The sequence below is a fragment of the Corvus moneduloides genome, chromosome 5 (assembly GCF_009650955.1).
Source record: "Corvus moneduloides isolate bCorMon1 chromosome 5, bCorMon1.pri, whole genome shotgun sequence".
NCBI lineage: Eukaryota > Metazoa > Chordata > Aves > Passeriformes > Corvidae > Corvus > Corvus moneduloides.
Genome location: NC_045480.1, coordinates 73757437 through 73776269, shown reverse-complemented (window position 1 = coordinate 73776269; position 18833 = coordinate 73757437). Strand labels below are relative to the sequence as shown.

Below are 18833 nucleotides of genomic sequence, written 5' to 3'. Positions count from 1 at the left end.
CTATGTGAGTTAGGGGATTCGATTTTGGTTCTGTGCAGGCTGCTGCGCTTTCGGATTTGGCTGATAACAATCACGTGATGATGTCCATTTTAGATGCAGGAAACTGAAATCACCCTACAAAGTGTGCGTGGGCGAGACAGCGTTGTGAAGCCCTGGTGCTGGGACACTCACCAGTTTGCCTGCAAAGGAGGGGATGTTCTGCTGGGAAGGCCCCCTGCACCATCGGACAGGTACCCCGGCCTCGCTGAGGAGACGAACTCGAGGGAACAGCAAAGGAGTGCTCAAAGGGAACTCCCGCAGGACTGACAGGCTCTGTGTGTTGTTGAAGAAAGACTTCCTCTCTTGGGTGAGGGTGGCTCATGCTCAGGTCCAAGCAGCTGAGGCCACTGGCAGGCCTCTCGGCGCTCTCTTGTGCCCGGTGTTTGCCGTGGGGAGGACTGGTTGGTTTTAGCTGTTTTCAGTCATTTCAAGCACTCGTACAGTGTTCTGCTTTGGTCTTTTGTGTGTTTTGTTTGGTTTTGTTTTCTTCTTTTTCCTCCTCTGGAGGAAAAGCACCACCTCCCTCACAGTGGAGCTGTATTCTGGACATCATGCACTGCCCAGAAACCATTTGGGTTCTGATTTTGGTGTATGCTGGCTGTGTGTGTGGATAAACAGCCCTCTCCCAACCCAGCAGTTACCTTCGGTGTGCTGGGCCAAGTGTGGGCTTCTGGTGCCATAAAGGACAAAAAAATGCTTTGGACTAAGGAAAATGGCTGGTTCTCAAAACTTTCCTTAAACTTAGGAATATAGAGAGTAGGCAATTCCTGGAAAATTAGACCATGACACCTCTGGGCATGGCATGTTCTTATTGTTTTCATGAGCAAAGCAACCAGATGCCTTTCTCAAAATGGATTATGGAGTGTGCTCGTGACAAAGAACTCTCCTCTTCCCAAACATCCTATGGCAGCTCCTCAGTTCCATGGAATTCCAGGCAGAGTATTGCATTGCTGCACTCTGATTTCTGCACAAGACTTGAATTGCTAGAGAAGTTGGAATTTTGTTATGAAACTTCAGTACAGCTTTTCTCAGGAAACAGACTTCCTCTATTCCATTCTCGTATTATGGGCACAATGTGACCACTCAAATAAGAAAGAAATTATCTTAGGGATTCAGTTCCACCCTGGACTAACAGATTCCATATAGGATGCTTGGTTCTCTTCATCTTATCTACAAAGAATTGGGAAGATACAAAGACTTGATTCAAGGAAAAAGGAAGAAAATTGGTTCTGAAGATGGTGGCACTAACTGGGACTTCTCACTGACAGCTGGAGTGTTCGCCAGTGCTGATGTGACTGGAGATGGCTCTCAAAGATTTTCATTTCAGCTGTTGCACATTGTAGACTCATCTGCTGTGCTCAGCCACCTACCAGAGAAAGGCAGTTGGTACTTTGAGATCTTGTGGGGTAATATCGGCTCCTAAATTCAGGTGCCCTGCTGAAAGCTCAGTTTCTTTGTTGTGAGTTGATTTTCACAACAAGGACGCATGTTGTTTGTTGAAAAAACTGTGTATTTGTGAGACTGCGGTGACAATGCTGAAATGTGTATGAAAGGTGGGGTTCGAAAGGGTAAAGGTGCGTGTGGCACTTGAATGGTCTGAAGTTCAGGGGGCTTCTCATGTTGGGGTCCTGGTCAGTAGCTGAGCCATCTTGGCTCTGTGATACCAATAAATAAAACAGCATGTCACACACTGCTTGGAATCCCATGTAACAGAGGGAGAAGCAGCATGTGCATACACAAAAAGGATTGCTGGTGAGGAGATGGATGGACACCAGTCCTCTCCTCTGCACATTGACACCAGCATTTTCCAGCTCTCAGCCTTTTTGTCTTCTTCATCTCCAGTCAAATCTTCAAATCTTTGCACTGTTTGCTCCTTTTCATTCTTCTGACCTTTTCTTAGGTGCCACAGATAACTTGTGCTCTTCACAGTCTTCAGGTCAGCTTTCAGGAGTGGCCCTAACATCTTGTGTGTCACACGTATGTGGTGAGAAGGCAATTAGATGTGAATTACAGTCTGCACATCCTCACAAACAAAAAACACCGTTCACCCCTCTCACATGGAAATTGAAAACGTGCATGTTATCAGGAAAACAAGGTGAGAGATCTTTCTCATTGGTCTCAGAGAAAATTTTAGAGCTGAATATCCAAAGGATGAAAAGCCTTAGAGTTTTTATCACATGAGTGAATCTCCCTCTCACCAGTGAGTTGTCTCTTCCTGCATGCACACTGCCAGTGTTGGGTTCACTTCCCAAGGACCAGCCCTTCTCCGTTGCAGAGGCTGTGTCTTGGAGCAGGCACACACCCTACACAACTGGCTCAGGGGGTACGTGCACTTGTCACAGAAGTTCTGAGGGCAGGAGTTAGAACAACTGGACTTCACCCTGCCCAAAGAAAACTGTTGGAGAGAGATGCATTCGTACTGATGTTTGTTATACCCTTTGTGTACCAGTGGCCAGGATATGCAAGTGCCTCTTCAGGGGTATTTACTCATTGCAGTGAGCCATTTTGTACCTACAGCAACATACACTGACTTCATTTTTTCAATGTTTGGTTAAACAGAAGCGAAAAGGAAGGTTTACTTACAGGCCACAGTTTAGCAGGAGACTACATAGTGAATATGGTTTTCTAGTTGGCTTTCTGGCCCAAGGCGGCTTTGGAAGTGAGAGTTTGCTAATATTTTTCTGCTAGTAGAAGAAAAGCTGGAGAGTGAAACACCAGATGAGCCTGTGCCATGCAAAATGAGACTGTGTGTCAGGGCAGAATGAGAATAAAATGGAAAGATGAAGATGGGAAGGAAGGCAGGAAGGAAGGAAAGGAAGGAGAAGGAGATGTTTGCTTTATTGTAGTTTCCATTTTCCAAGTGGTGTCAAGGCTTCCAGCATTGGGTTCCTCGCCACCTGGGTGCTGTGTGCCCGTCCTGCAGAAGCACAGCCTCAGAGGCGGCCCCAGCTGTGTGCGAGGCATCGCTGTATGACTGACTCACGGTGCAGTTTGGCTGAGGGAGTCTGCATGGCCTCTAATCGCTTCGTGGAGTCAGCCCTGCTGAGCCCTGCCTTGATAAGTGACAGATGCTGCCAGCCTGGAATGGTGTGTTGCTGCTTACAGTGCTGAATTTCCTGCAGAACTGGCCCGTCAGAGGATCAGGATCATCTTTCCTGGCTCATTTATCATGCTCAGACTCTTTCTGTAGTGGCATAATTAAGCTTCTCCTTCCCATTTCAGCTGCACGTGCCAAAACCTGTCATTTCAAGAGGAGGCCCTGTGTTTGTGTGACTTCTAGGCAGGCCTGCCTCAGCTGTGAGTGGCAGCAGCTCAGCAGGGCCAAGGCAGAGACATCAAAGACCAGGATCTGCCTTTATGAAGGACAGAGCACTTGCCCTGTGCGTGATCCTGGCTGGTGGAACCACAGTGGCTTTTCCTGCCAGCACATCTCTCAAACTGAGTTGCCCTTAAGACACTCAGCCCTGAACCTCCTTCACTGGCATCTGCAGCCGCTGTGCAGGTGTGCTGGGCTTCCACTGGAACACCTTCCCTGAATTCAACTCCCATTTTCTGCTCAGGTGCGTGGATGGCCTGCAGTTTCCCTGATCCCAGCAAGGTCTGTTTCAAACAGTGAGATGCAAGCCTGGGAAAAAGATGGCTTTAAATACACTGCCTTTGGTTTGGGAGGGAAGTGTAAGGAGCTGGATTGATGCTCTAAGTGCGCAGTGTCCCTGTCCTGCCTGCCTGCCCAGGGACACTGGTGGCTGGCTGGCAGGCAGGTAGGAGACAATTTTTCCTTGGAGATTTTCTCTTATGCCTAGTAAGCCAGAGTATATTTGGATAATGACACGTCAGGGTTTCTTCTCCATCCCACTTACAGTAAAAGTACAAATCTGATTCGTGCTGCTGCAGCCAGCACATGGCTACCTAAGTACAGCCTTGTGTACTAAGAACTAGCTGTGAAACTGGTTACTTGCTAGTGACTCTCAACTTCATGCAAAAAAAACCCAACCCAAAACCCCCCAAAAAACCCACCACAACCCACGCCCCAAAAAAAACCAAAGCGAAAAATCAAACCCGAAAAATCATATTCCTCTCGGCAAAATTTTATCGATTTGTAATTCTTTACACCCTTTATATGTTTTTTTTCATTTCTGGTCTGTGAAATACACTGTAGGTGGCAAAGCATCCCACAAGTAAAAGGCTAATTTGGCAAAATAATTGATTTAATAATTAAGTTCAGAATATCTCCTGTCACCTCTGAAGCTCACAATTCTTAATGGATTGCCTTTAGACCATCCCAAGGAAACAAGGCTTTGAGAATAATGTGCTGTGGAGAACTGAAACAAGGAAGGATTAAAGTCACGTGAAGGACAGGCATCAAACTTCAAATCTTTTTAAAAAGTAGATCAGTCTTCTGTGAGTTCTTTTAAGACATGGTGCTTGGGTAGGTCAATAGCACAGTAAGTGTTGAGAGAGGGAGAAGACGGATCAGACTTTTAAAAATGCAAGTTTGATGACAAATGGCAAGTTTCTTTTTGAATATTCATTTCAGTTCTCTCGTGTGATATAAATGCAGATTTTCTGTTTGTGTTTTAACTTTTACAGCTATTCAGAAAAGTATCATGTCAAAGTGTCAGTGTTTGAAACCAGACCATTTACACGATGCAGATAAATAATCTGAAGGCTGGATTCAGTCAGCTCTGGCCTTGTCATAGGCAGGGTCTTCACAGCCCTGCTCATTTCAGTGAATGCTGGCGCAGAACCCAGCGCTGGCTGCTCTGCAGTCTGTGTGTCACTGAGTTCCAGCGTTGCTTACTCTTACCCATCCTGAGCCTTGCTCGGAACAGGGAAACGCCTGTAGAGGTCCCTATTGTACTGCAAATCCAGGAAACCACTTGGGACTCCTCCTTTACGACCCAGTTAACAAACAAACAAACAAAAAGTGCAGGTACTCATTAAAAGCTCAGTGTAAGTAGTCATTAATTATCATGACAGCAATAAAATCTTGTACTATGACTAGACTTGGGGCTGCTCCTACTCTCGCTGAGCTGAGTGGGAGCGAGAGCAGGTTCTGTGAGCAGCAGATCTTGGTGAGCTGAAGGAGGTGTGCACGAGAGGGAACTGTTCACTGGGCTGGTTTGGGAGCACTGGTACTCCAGGCCCTTTTGGCTCTTGGCTGCACTGGTGGGAAGAGCTCACTCTGTGTGGCTGCTGGGGTTGGGAGCTGGGACACAGGCTGGTTTTGGTTCAGAGCAAGGTTTGACTTGGTATGAAGCCCATGGCCTGTGGGCAAGCAAACCTCTAAATGAGAGATTGCTCGAGTCAAATTAAAATTCTAATTTCATTTTTCATAAGTATAAACATAAAAATAGTCTCTGAGACACAGTTTCACAGACAAATTAGGGTTAAAACTGCTGTAAATGCTTATTCTCTGGAGCAGTTTGGGATGAGCTGAACTTGGTAGTTGAGGCATGTCCTGAATAGCCATTCTGGGGGAATTTCCATTTGATGGTTTGGGGGTTTTGCCCTGTTGTGGAATTGGGGCCGCCTGTGAATGGTCACCTGCCTTAGCTCTGGGCTCAGTTTTTTAATTCATAAAAAGGTCAGAGGTATCCAAAGGTGAGGTTTCGATTCCATGTCTGAGTCACTTAAATGCTAATTTTTAATCAAAACTTCTTGTTGAATTTATCTGGTGAATATTGGCAAGGAAGTCTCCTAGTATAGATTCTCTAGTGGCATTTCTTTTTAACGGGATTTTGTCCTTTAATAAGCAAAAACACAGTTTGCTGCATTTTGAATACCTGATATTCAAATGCCAGATGTGTTTCCTGGCCAGGACTGACCAAAATGCATCATGACAGCGTTGTCCTTGCCTGATGGGAGCCAGGTTGATGGAGGCAGCTTCCTAGGTGGGGTATGTCTGTGAGCCCAGAGCTGAGTGTCCCCATCTGCTGCCTCAGGCCTGAATTGCTCTTGGAAGCCCAGTTTTTGAAACACTATTGCTGTGTGCCAGTTCATCTGCTATCACCTTCAGCTTCCCAGGCCAAGGGGAGCATTACAATCCGGTTACAGGAGTGTGAGAGCATGGGCCCCGTCACTCCAAACCTGCTATGTTCTTTGCCTTTTTTTTTTTAATTGTTCAGGGTTTTTTTTTTGTTTGGGGGGCACGGGGAATGCAAGAACCCTTCCTTTCTCCTCCTTGTCCAAGGCTGTTGTGCAGAGAGGCCTGTCCACAGCTCCCTCTGGCAAGTAGCACAGCCAGGCTTGAGACACGAGAGGACAGGGCCCAGCTTTGCAAGAACGTCTGAGTAACTCGGGCAAAGCTAATTTGTTTGACATCATTTCTGTACGTAAGGCTAAGTCTGTTTGTGTCCCATTGTTCTGGCAAATCCCACGATGGACGGCATTTTATTGACTTCTGCCGGCTGTTCAACAGAGCGCAGCAGCGGATTTGGCCATGAGCACTGTTCCAGGAAGCTGCTTTAATAGATGCCAATGCCAAAATCAAAGGCTGTGGGGCAACAGCTGGGCCTCGCAGGGAACTGTGGCAGCTTCACCACGGGGAGGACCCGAGTGCTTCCCTTGAGTGCATCCCTGATCTGCCAGCCGGGCAGGCCAGCAGCCACCTCTGGGCGAGGGAAGCAGGGCGGGATGAGTCAGTGACATGGAGTGGGAGGGGGACCTTGAGTTACAGGCCGTGCCAGAACATGCAAGATTTGTCTGAGAGTTTTGTGCTTTTCCCCTTTTCAAGGCTATGGCATTGCATGTTCATGGGCGTTTCTTGGAGGGATGCTCTTCAGGAGGGGAAACTCAAGGAGAGCCCCCAGGTGGCCTTGTCTGTGTTTGGGATTTTTGGAAACGCAGCATCTCAGGTGCTGAGTTTTTGGGTACAAGTCTTTGTGGTTCTGACGTGGTACTTCGGTAGCTTAATCTGCCTTGTGTCTCAGGATGGATGAGTCCTGCAGTGCCTGCTGCTGCTGTAGCAGTGCCCTTTCAGGCCATCCAGGTTTGCTGGAGTGAACCGATGCACTGAAACACAGGCAGGACTCCCAAGGAGCTGAAAGAGAGGAAATTCTCATGCCCTTTCCCCTTGCCTTGTTAATGCTTCTCTTGACTTCTTTGGTGGCATGTTCACGATGTCTCTTGTGCAAATAGATATGAAAGTTCTCCCTCAGGCATTTCTCAGCCATCTCCTGAATTCCTTTCTCCATCACTAACGATGTTTTCCATCAAGATTACAGCAGGAAAAAAATGTTCTCTATGGGCTAGGTGCTCCCCTGTGCGTGAAAAGTGTGTTCAGGAGCCAAGAAACACTAGGAGTTTCTTCCTGATTGTTCCCAAGAAGAATGGGGAGTGACGCAGGCAAAGGGCATGACCTTACACCAACACACACACTCCAAGGCCTGCACAGAAATGTCCGTGACCTCAGCATGACAATGAGGGATTTGGGGGTGGTCTGGCCCAGTTGGGTGTCCCCTCACATTCCTCCCTGACCTTTTCCTTCTGGCCCAGAGGGGTTCCTTTCAGCCTCATCCTTCCTGGCCTACCCAAGACAGCTGTCTCCCCTTCCCACTAGGAGCAGGTGCCCTTGTGTAATTTGGGTGCCACATTCAAACTGCAGCCTGAAAGGACTTTAAAGGGGTGTTTAAGATGATGCCAAGTAAAGGTTAGTTTGATTGCTTTTTAAACCATTAAGGATTTGTGAAATGTACTGGTGGAATGATTCCACTAAAGGCTTTTCAAGACAATTAATCATAAAGTTGGGCTGTGATTTTCCCAACCAGCTCTGGCCTAACTCCAAGCCCTGCTGCAGGCTGTAGTAAAACATTTGTTGTCTTCAGTGGATACAGACTCAGGCTACTTGCACTGCCTTCAGTCCATGGATATATAGGCATTTATGGCTTTTGAGTGCAGTGGGATTCTTAAAAATTCCTATTTTTTTGTGGTGGTTTCTTGAATGAGAAGTACCGTGATACATAAGAAGAGCAAGGTGAGAGATACAAGCCAACATGTCACTCGATAACAGCAACTCAGAGATTTAAGTGTGCTTTGAATGCTACTCGAAGGTTAAAAACCCTGAGTGGAGGAGGAAGCTCAGGGGCACTTGGCCCAGTGTGTGTGTGTGTGTGTGTGTGTGGGCACAATTTGGGTAAAGCCTGTTGAAATCCTGGGCTGCCACAGGGTTCCTGGGGACTGTGCATTGTCCATAATTTCAGTGAATTGAAGTGACACTGCTTCTCTCCCCCAATACAAATAGGTCTATGTATGTGCATTGAAAGAAAACATGGCACAGATGGGAGACAAATTCCCTTTGTCTTTCAAACATTGGAATACATTTAAGACTGTGCATTGCTTCATTATTTTCACATCCTTCCTTCAGCACTTAAGCTGTGTGCTAAATTCCTATTATGCCAAATGACATTTTCTGTGATCAGTGTCCAGGTGACATGGAAAAACATGGTCAAATATTGACAGAGGTGCCCTGTATGTGTCTGATAGAAAATCTCTGACTTTAATGTGCATACCATACCTTGTGCTGATGAGGAGCCAAGACTCTGCCCTAGATATCAGGTGGTTTGGTAATGTTGAACAGCAAGTTTGTCTTTATTTCTCATAAAAATAATCTTTGTTGACTGAGAGCTTGGGTTCACGCAGATCAGTACATGTGCAGAAAGCCCTGCAGAAAACGTTCCATTATTCATTGCAGAATTCGGGGAAACCCAAACCCCAGCAATGTGGGGAGAGTCGGACCCCCTGTGCCCCTCACTGTGTCTCTCCTGAGGCCCATGCAGGGTTTGGAGTGGGGGGCTATGCCCTGGCGTAGGGGCAGGTCTGTATGCGAAAGGTGCAGATCAGGCCCTGCACAATCTTCTTATTCTGCACCAGAGATTTAGTACAGTCCTTTCCACAAGCAAATTACCCCAGGGTCTATGGTCTTGTGCAGAATGCAAAAATGATAATTGATAGTAATTACAATTAATATAAATAAGACAAAATTACAGTTCCATATGATTTAATACAAGTCACTGCCAAAGAAGTCGAAGTAAAAGGTTTCCACATATCACGTGGAGTGAGATGGTACAAAAGCAGCTTCATCTGCTTCAGGTGGCCTGTTAGTTCAGAGGCTTGAGCTTTAACATGGTTCTTGTCTCTTTGTAAAGCAACAAGCTACCTGGGTGCCAGGCAGGAGCTAAAAGCTTATTTAGCCTGTGCTAAGGGTGAGCAAGCAGCAGAGGGAAATAGCACAGATTGTTGTGCTGAGACCACCATGCACAGGGTCTGACATGTCCCAAGGGAACCAGGCCCAAGGGACGGAGTGGTCATGGCATGGGAATATAATGACCTGATGGCTTTCCACTCTTAAATCTCTCTCCGTGGTCACCTTTAAATTTCCCTTCTCCTGCAGTATGGATCAGGGCTGTAGCATCAGGAGGTAGCAGTGCTGCTCTGGCTCAGCATCCACAGAGGAAGTGATCCATGAGAAGGGCAGGAGTGGAGCACAGGGACAAAGGTATGAGTCCCTGCCTCTGCACACATTCGGTAAGTTGCAGGCCCTGTGCTTGCCTCCCTGCTGCCATCAGACAAATACCCAAATAGCTACAAGGATGCCACAGGGATGAAAGTGTTACAGACTTTGAAGGTAGGTCAGAGTTGCTGGGGTATGGTAAACCAATGCCTAGTCCCTAAGTAACAGTTTGTAGCATAAGTAGCATCTGTAGATAGAAAACCAGTCTTGCTCCCAGCGTGAACTCTGGGGAAAGCAGGCAATGTTTCAGCAGCCAGCTGAAATTATCCGGAGATTCCCCTGGCCTGTCATGCTGCCGAGAAAGTGGAGCCTTCTCTGCCTCTGCTTTTGCTTTTGCTCCTCGCCTCCTTCAGCCCTGCCATCCATAAACAACTGGGGGGAGTTTCGGGTGTTACTAATTTTAATAAAGTGGTTTTAAGAATGTTTTGCCTCTCACAGAGCTTTCATAACATATAGTAATAGAGGCTTTTGGCAGGACCAGTAAAGCAAATTGCTCCCACCCTCCCTTAGCATGCGGTAAGCTGTGTGTTCCCCAGCAGCCACGTGACTGAAAGTCTGAACACAGCGCAGCACCTGGGAAGCTGGGAATGCCCGTGTGAAACACGCAGGCTCCGTGTCCAGCACAGAAACATCAGCCTCTGCTCTCCCACACTCACTGGGCCCGTGATCTCTGCCAACTCGTGGAGTTCTCTGGAGCTGCTTATTTTGGAGATGATGAGGAATGTTCTGTCACTGGGGATGCACATCCTTGCACCATGGTTTACTCTAAGCCTTAATTTTCTTTGCTTTTGAGGGCTTGCATCAGATTTTTAGGCACTATTGAACAGAGACATTTGTGTTTATCTGCCTACCTGGTAAGGGAAAGGTAAGCAATTTTTATGCTTCAAATGTCTCTCATATCTCCCCAAGGGCATTTAGTTATCTCATTCCTTGGCTGTAGGTACAGTTGTAGTGGGTGTAAGTTACAGCTTCCTCCTACTGTATCTGCAAAGCAATCTGGAGCCCAGCTGAGTTCATAGCGCAGTATGCAGTGATCTATCTTAGAACAAGTAGGGTCGGGATTTCACACTGCTGCCTTTTTGCCCTTGTTTTAAATTAAACAAGTTCCTGATGATTTCCTTTACAGCGAACACCTGTTTCAGGTGCGGCTGTCACTGTTCGGGTGGTGCTAATGATGGGTTAGAGGGCTGTAACACAGGCCTGACATTTCCTAGGGATGACACCAGAGCAGTCTGTGTCCCTCACAGGAGCAGAGGAGAAAAAAATTGTGTCCTGTCTCGGAAGGTTTTGGGAACACCACTGAGGTTATGCTGGGAATCAGACTGAAATGACACTTGTTCCAGTTTTTTCTTGCTTGTGACATAGCATATGAGTCTTGTCCTTTTAACCAAAGTCTGGGGGAAGTAGCTGAATGCTTTGCTGACATCTGACCTGATGCTACCATGATTGTAGCCTGGTGTTACAGTTCTTCAAGGCACTTGTGTTTGGAGCTAAGGATGTCCTGTCAGACTACCTGGCATCAGCACGCTCCCAGTAGTGGGTTATTCACATGTGAATGAGCAGTGACACAACTTGGTGCTTCTACTTCTACATCAAGAGTTCTTAGTGTTGCTCTTCTGCTTGCTTCCAAGCTGGAGCTTCCCTCTGCACGAAGGCAACTCCTCCATCCCCCAGAGCTGGCTACCCAGTTAGTCAAATACAAGCCAACCAGGATAGGTGTGCCTTGCTTTTAATACAGCTTTTAGCTGAGAGGGAACTTTGAGCATCTCTCTAGCTCTGCTGGGAGGTTTTGTCCTGAGATGCACTGCCAAAACATAAGAGCTTGGCTTTATGACTTCTTTTTGAAAGCTATCTTTAGATTTACCGTGGAAAACTTGCAGATTATGGACAGGTATCTAATTATTGACCATCAAAACACCCTATTTTGCAACACTGAAGAAATTCACGAGAAAATTTAGATTTTTCTCTGTGTGTCACTGTCTTCATTCGGCTGGAATGGATCGTTTATATGAAAGAGAAAAAAGACCCTGCCTCTCAGTAATATGTAGCAACAAGCATTCATATCAGTGTAAATCCCTTACCTTCTCTGCCTGAGTGAAAACTACACAGCATAAGCCTCTGGGAAATAATGCCAACAGTAATGTATCATTCCTTTCATTTATAGTTCCCTGGCAAATGCTCTCCAAATGCGCCAACTCTACAAACAATTTGTACAAGCCATGAAGTAGAAGACTTGGTATGTACCATGAGAGGCAGTGCATGGTCAGTACGGGTTGTGCAACATTACCAGTGAAGTAGGAGAGAGAGACAGACTTGCTGCAGATGGGCATGTATCAAACTGGTGAAGTGCAGCTGAGAGGCTTCTGACAGGATATTTACAAATTACTGATATCCTCTTTATGGGAACCGTGTAAACAATCGAAGGCCGTTGCCCAAAGGCTCCAGTGTTACTCAGATCTGTGTAAAAGACAGTTCCGACACGTGCAGTGCAGTTGGCAGCTCTGATGGTGTGACATGGCAATCAAAGCTGCTCCGCTGTACTTAAATGCGCACAGCGATGCACAGCGCATTGCATAAGGTGCGTGAGACACTGGGAAAACGCTTGCAGAGAGACCTCTGGTTTAGTTTAGTTAACCTGTGCGCCCTTTAAAGTGGCTGGTTTGGAAAGATGGGTAATTAGCTTTGTATACTGTAGCTCTTCCTGGAAATCTCTCTCCTGGTTCTCAAAGGGGAATGTTACTGGAACAAACCAGGGGGAAGGGTTGAGGAGGCAGGATGGAGACAGAAGAGCAGAGCTGTGTTCTGCACAGGCTCTCAGGTCTGGCATGTTTCACCTGAGACAGGCCGTCTCCTGTGCTGGCTTAATGGGCTTCTGGCTGATGTCAGGCTGCTTGTGTGCTGGGTTTGGGCAGGGTAGCTTAATCTGGGTGTGGAGCTGGAACGTGAGTGTGTGATGCTTGAGGGGGTGACCTCGGCTGTAGGCACGCTGCAAGTCAAGGGCCAAAAGTGTCTCATCCTGAGCATCTGATGTGCAGCTTCACAAAAAAGGAGTTCTCAAGGATATCTGTTGAAAATCCTATAGAGGAACTGTTGTTGTTCAGAAGTTTAGTGAGGTTCAGAGACCGAACTTGTGTTTGGCAGCCTTGGCTAATTCATCCTTGTTCCCTAGCCCTTAATTTCCTGTACGAAGGACAAAGACCCTGGCTGCAGGAGGATCAATCAAGAACTGCCAGCCATAGCTTAGTGCTGTTGTTAATTTAATAGCATCGCTGATCTAATTGAACCCAGCCCTGGCCTTTGTCCTGTCCCACTTGATTTACACGCATGTGTTCCCAGTGTCATAAAGGAAATCTCCTGCCTCTCTTAAATAACACTAAGCTGCAGGAACAAGGACGAGAGGGTGGATATGTAGATACCACACAGAGGAGTTTTCCATGGAAGTGTTACAGTCAGCCGACTGGCTGCTGCCACCTCCCCTCCAGGACATCCAGTTGCAGATTCCTGTCCTGTCCCATCTCCTATTTGCACCTCAAACCACCAGCACGGTGGTACCCACGGATGGAGAGATGGGACAAGTTCCCTGAGGCCTGGGCCTTCACCTCCTCTTGGCCCTTGGGCGTACCCACGGCTCCTTACCGAGAGAGCAGAGAAATATGCAGGCACTGAACACCTTTTATTTTGCTTTTTAGTGTGGGAGGAATCCAGGCTTCACTCTTGAGATGGGTTGGGGTACAGCCAGCTCTGACCAGAGAACTGGAGTCTGTCTCCTTTCCTGATAGCTGACAGCAGCCTGACCTGCATAAATGGGAGGAAAAATCAGCATTGCAGGCAGGTGGTTGCCACCCATGCAGGAGCTCTCCCTGCCCTTCTCAGCCCCACAGAGGCCTACAGTCCTTCTCTGTGGCTTCCAGCCAGTACTCAGTCTGTGGCTTAGCTGGCTAATCCATTTCTTCCATGTGTGACCTGGGAACGGTGTCCACGGAGACTTGGATACCTGAGGTGATATTCAGACCACTGGTGGGAGGAGAAGGTGACTAGAAGATGATTTCACATAGTCTTGGTCATTCCCAAACCAAACCCCAGAGGTTTCCACATACCATGTGACTCATGGGCTCTCAAGAGTTGGTGGTACTGAATTCACGGGAGATCAAAGAATATGGAGTTTTATAGCAGGCTGGGCCCAGTCAGGGAAAACACCGAATGGAAATGTGTTGTTGGGTGTTGCAACCCCAAAATATTCCTGACCAGCTTCTTTCCCTTCTACCTGTAGACAGAGAGCATGATATCCAGCCTGGCTCCCAGCTGATGTGAGCTGGAGGGAGTGCCATGGATTATTTTTGCTGGAGTTGTAGGAGAGCTTCATTGGGGACCACAGTGTCCTAGTTTGAAATAAGACTGCAGCAAAGAATTGGGCACCTGTGTTTATAGACTCCCTAGGGCAGCCTGTCTCATCACCTCTGCATGACAACAGCCAGCACAATAAAGGCCTGATCCTCGCAGCCTTTTTTTTTTTTTTGGTCACTTCAGTAATAGTAATGATTAACAGTAATTATCAGAACAGTAGTGGGAGTGTCCCATAATGCTAGTGGATGGGGGAATTCCACTAAGCACATCTGCTCCAATGCTTAGTGCTGGTTACCAGGCCAAACAAATATACTGGGGACCTGTGGCTCTTTCCTAGATTTGGTTTCTGGAACATGTTCTGGCTAAGCTGGTTTCAGGTGAATTGCTGTTTACTTCATCATCCCTAATGACACATTCCTCCTGCCCAGGGTGCCCCAGCTCCCTGTGTGCATGGCTGGTGTGCAGGTGACAGTCACTGCTGTGTCGCAGCCAAAACGTGGAGTCTGCGGATGGCTGAAGTCCCAGTGGTGGAGCAGGGCCTGGAGCACAGGGCGAGTCACAGCTCAGTGCTGCTTTGGATTCAGCAGGCCAAGCACAGGCAGGGAAACAGCCCTCTAGTCAGCCTTTCCTCTGCTCCTACATGCTTGAGATATAAGAGCAAAATATTTATCAAGGGCCAAAATACACTTGCCAAAGGGATTGAAGCCAATGTAGCCAAGGCCTGTGATGGCCAAGATTCCCAGATGGAGCAGTGAAGAGTCAGGGGCTCTGCTGATGGTGTGTGTGCAGCACATATTGCTCAGGCTTTAGTGCAGGCCTTAAAGGCTGGCCCCGTGCTTCAGCAGGTCTGTGCTTCTCACTGACAGTGTCTTCCTCTTGTCTTCCCCATGCTGGCACCAGCTGTCCCGATGGGAGGAGGAGGTACAGGAGAGGGATGGAAGGTCGTGGTGGAGAGCCCACAGCCAGGAGGGACTGCTGTGCAGAAAACCTGAGAGCAGCTGGTGAGTCACACTGGTCCCCACCGCAGTGGGTTTGCTGTCATTTCATTGTCCTGAGGTGGATGTCACTCTCTGGGCAGAGCCATCGAGTGGGTGGGCTGTAGGGTTGTCCACCAGGAACGTGCTGCCATGTAGAAATTTCAGTTCTATTGGCTCCTGATCCGGGGCCTAAATGATGCACCCATGCGTGCACATGGTGACTTGTCAGAGAAGGCAATTTTCGTCTTTGCATATGTTCTGTCTCTCAGTGGTTCATCCTTGCCCCTGAAGAATGAGAAATTCTCTGGAAGAGATTAATTTATAAACTCAAAAGAAGTGCTGATGGACAGAACAGCACACAGGACTGATGGGTATGGGGCTGGTGTTCTCCCAGCTTGCTTGCGACCTACTACATGCTGTGGGGAAATCCCCTTTGCTTCAAGCTTTATCCTTCTATTATTCTGTTCTATGTAATTACTCTAAACAGTTCACCCAAAGCAAGAAGAAATAATTAATAGATACAGGGGCAGTGATATGGGGAGGACTTGGCTTGATAGCACTCTCAGCAAGGGCACAGGTTTGTCTAGCACCAAGTAAAGGGAGAAGCCATGGAAAGACTCCACAAATGAGAGAAGCTTCAACCCCTCGGAGGCTAAGAAATCACTCAGCATGGAGCACCGGGCTGTAATTAGGAAAGGGAAATCACCCAGCTGAGCATTAAGAAGTTCTTGCTGCCCGTGAGATGTGTTGAGCCATTCAGGATTTGCCCAGGGGAGAGTAATGGAAAAGTCATACAAGCCAGGAGAACGAAGTTTTAAAACTGCCCTTTAGGGAGGAGTGCAGCACGAACTGGGAGACCTGTCTCCCTTTTCAATGCTATCTTCTGAGATGGATGAGAAGTAGCTGCTTGGGGGTTTTTTCTTTCTTTTTTAAATGGCTGGTTAATGCTGACCCAAGAAGTTGGCAAAGAAATCAGTGAATTTGGGTAATTGTTCTTTATTTTAATAGCAAAACATCTGTGTTGTCCAGTAACTTTGACCTCATGCTGTGTTTACAGGAAGAGGCATAGGCCACTTTCAGCCCTGGGTGCAGAATTTGAACTCTTATAGTTTATAGGAGAGACTGGTTGTTTAAGAACACTTGACCTAATTCATCCCTCACATTCATGGCAAATTTGACCTTTAAATGGAGTAATTTGGCTCAAGGTTTTTTCTGTACTCCATTTCCTCCAGACGGTTGTGTCTACGTATTCCAGTTAAAAATACATTCCCTTCTTAGGGCATTTGTGTTCCCATCAGTCCCAAGACTAATTTATGATTTACCATTTATGATTTTCATAAAATCATGGAATCATTTAGGTTGGAAAGGCCCTCTAAGATCATTTAGTCCAACCATTCCCCCAGCACTGCGAAGCCCACCTCTGAACTGTGACCCCAACACCACACCTACGTGCCTTTTATATCCCTTCAGGAACTTAATATTAATCTTGTGTAGTTCAAATGAAAATGCCATCAAGAGTGAGGTGCATTCCAACTGACATCTGACCTTCTGAGACTATTTCTTGACCATCTCTCATGCTGTGCCATAAAAGCTTGCTGTATGTAAGTGTGCTTACACACATACTGACGTGCACTCATGCTGTTTGAAAAGTGCTGGATGATTTTCCCAAGAATTTATGAAATTGCTGCTTTTTGTTACTTTGCGCGTGCACGTAACAGTGGTGAGTGCATCAGTGCAAGACTAGGAATGATTTTCCTTCCACTTCAAAAGTACTTTCTAACAAGAAAAGATGCTGATTTTGCGAATTGGTGTTGTTTTCAACAGATGAAAGCAATGCAGATCCATCCCCACAGCAGCAACGCATAAAACCAGGTGCAAGTCCTACAGAAGGCAGCTAAAGTAAGTGCTACAGACACTTGCCATGTATGGTTTTAGTTTTGTAAAAACATATAGATAAAGTGGCAGTTTGTTGCTGTGAACACGTGTATTCTTCTACAGCAAATCTCCTCATTTTCTCCATGAGGAAAATAGACACCACAGAAAAATATACATTTAAGCTGTGTTTTTTCCTCTTTAACTCAAAAGGGGCATGTTGTTCATAGAAAGTGCTGTGTGTCATCAGTGATGGATACGCTGACAGACAAGGCTCAGTCTGTAGCCTTGCAATTAGCACTGCTGTGAATCTGCTGCTCTGTCCCAAAAGGAGAGATGAATGCTTGAGACATTGGAAGGGGCTAAAGCAAGGAGTTGAGCTGAACCTCTGTACTTTGTAAAGAGAGGATTTCTTTAAAGGTGGTTATTAAGGCGTTGCAAGGTAATAAAGCAAGCGTTTTGCGCAAGTTCTTAAGGCATTTCCTCATGTTCTCGTTACACTTCGTAAAGAAAAAAATCCTGACACGTCAAAGCATTCAGGGGGCTACTCACTGGTCGGGTGCCAAGGGGCACAAATCCATGGGTGCCTTGCCCTGGGCGTGCCGGTTCACCCCGGCTGAAATCGAGGCCAGCAGCAGAGATGTACCCATGATGCTCTGTTGCCCAACCAGTGCTGCCTCTCGCATTGCACAGACTTGTCGCTCTCACCGGGCCCTGTGGGATGCAATGAGCCTGCCTTACAATGACCCCATTGATGCAGCAAGGCCTCTTGGAAAACTGGCTCTTAAGGTGTGTGCCAGCCTTATCCCAAGAGACATCCTCCACGTGGAGGAGGGGATGGTGAAAGCCACATGCAGGGATGCCGGATGAGAAATCAGGTACTGTGAAACAAAGCACATTACAGTAAGATGAAACAAAGATGTGTCCATGATACTTGTTTTCCACATATTCAGATCTGAAAGAGGAAATTCCAATGAATTGCTCCAAATGTGTCAGCGTTACTTGGTATCTGGGTACCTGCACAAGACTATAATTAAATGTTGCCTTTCAGAGGATAAATCATGCAGGAATTTAAGGGTAAAATTAATTATAAAGTGGAAGTTCTTCGGCGATGCTGCTTTTTAAGGCATCTGTAAGCCCACACACAGAAACACGTTGCTAATCATTGCCATTCCATCCTTTACTCATTATGATCCCTGAAAGAGCAGACAATAAAATCCTTAATAAGGGGGATCAGCACAAATTAAAGAAGAAACAAAAACAGTCATGTGACAGCAAAAAAGATACAATCTGCATGACATGACTAATGCTAGAGGGGAAAAAAAGGGGGCTTAGAGAAAGATTCCAGTTACATCATGCCCCACTTGGTGTGGAGGGCATCCTTCTAAATGCTACTTTCACACAGAGATTTACTACATTTACCTTGCCAACTCTCATACCATTTAGGTAATTAATAAGTGGTGCTGACACACAGTTCTGTAGCAACATGCTGCCTTTTTTCACTTCATCATCTCCATGCCACTGTCAACCTAAGCAAATGCTTCCAAAATAAGGAGGAGTATGATTTTTAAGTACCAGATCTATTGCAGCCCCACGAATGAATGTCTTTATTACTTAGAACTGCATTCTGAACACGGAGTTGTCGTATAGGGTATTCTGCAGTATCTTCTACAGTTATCTCTCTTGTATCAATAACTGTTTATAAAATGGAGAAACTAGGGGCGCTTGAGTCATCAGCTGTTACAGTGCAGTTCAGTGTCAATACTCAGGTTCCTTTTGCTGTGAGATAGGCTTATCAGGGGCACAATAAACTGGGTATCGATGTGCCTTTATGGGAGCCATAAGGCAGGGGAAGATGATTTTTCCTTTAAAAGGAAAAGACGTAACCACCGTTGCAGAGCGGCTTGTTAAGATGAAACACGCTTCATATTTCAGGCAAATGTGTGCAGTAGGGATTTGCTGGGTGGGATCCCTCAGTCATCTGATGGTGGGATGTAAGTGCCGAATGAGGTCTTGCCTAATATAGCGACAGAGTGCATGGGCTTCAACAGGATGCTTGAAAGGAATTTTTTTAAATGTAGCTGTAACTG

The 18833-nt window shown here is 46.6% G+C and overlaps 1 protein-coding gene across 2 annotated transcripts in view; it reads left to right on the top strand.

The window, feature by feature from the left end:
* The window catches only part of LOC116443730 (probable bifunctional methylenetetrahydrofolate dehydrogenase/cyclohydrolase 2), a 44448-nt gene extending 34475 nt beyond the window's left edge, over positions 1-9973 (top strand). For both annotated transcript variants that reach the window (XM_032108142.1, XM_032108146.1), the window contains one exon: positions 94-9973. In XM_032108142.1, the coding sequence (XP_031964033.1) occupies positions 94-148 (55 nt within the window). In that variant the 3' untranslated portion in view covers positions 149-9973. The remainder of the gene's footprint in view (positions 1-93) is intronic.
* The last annotated feature ends 8860 nt before the right edge of the window (positions 9974-18833 follow it).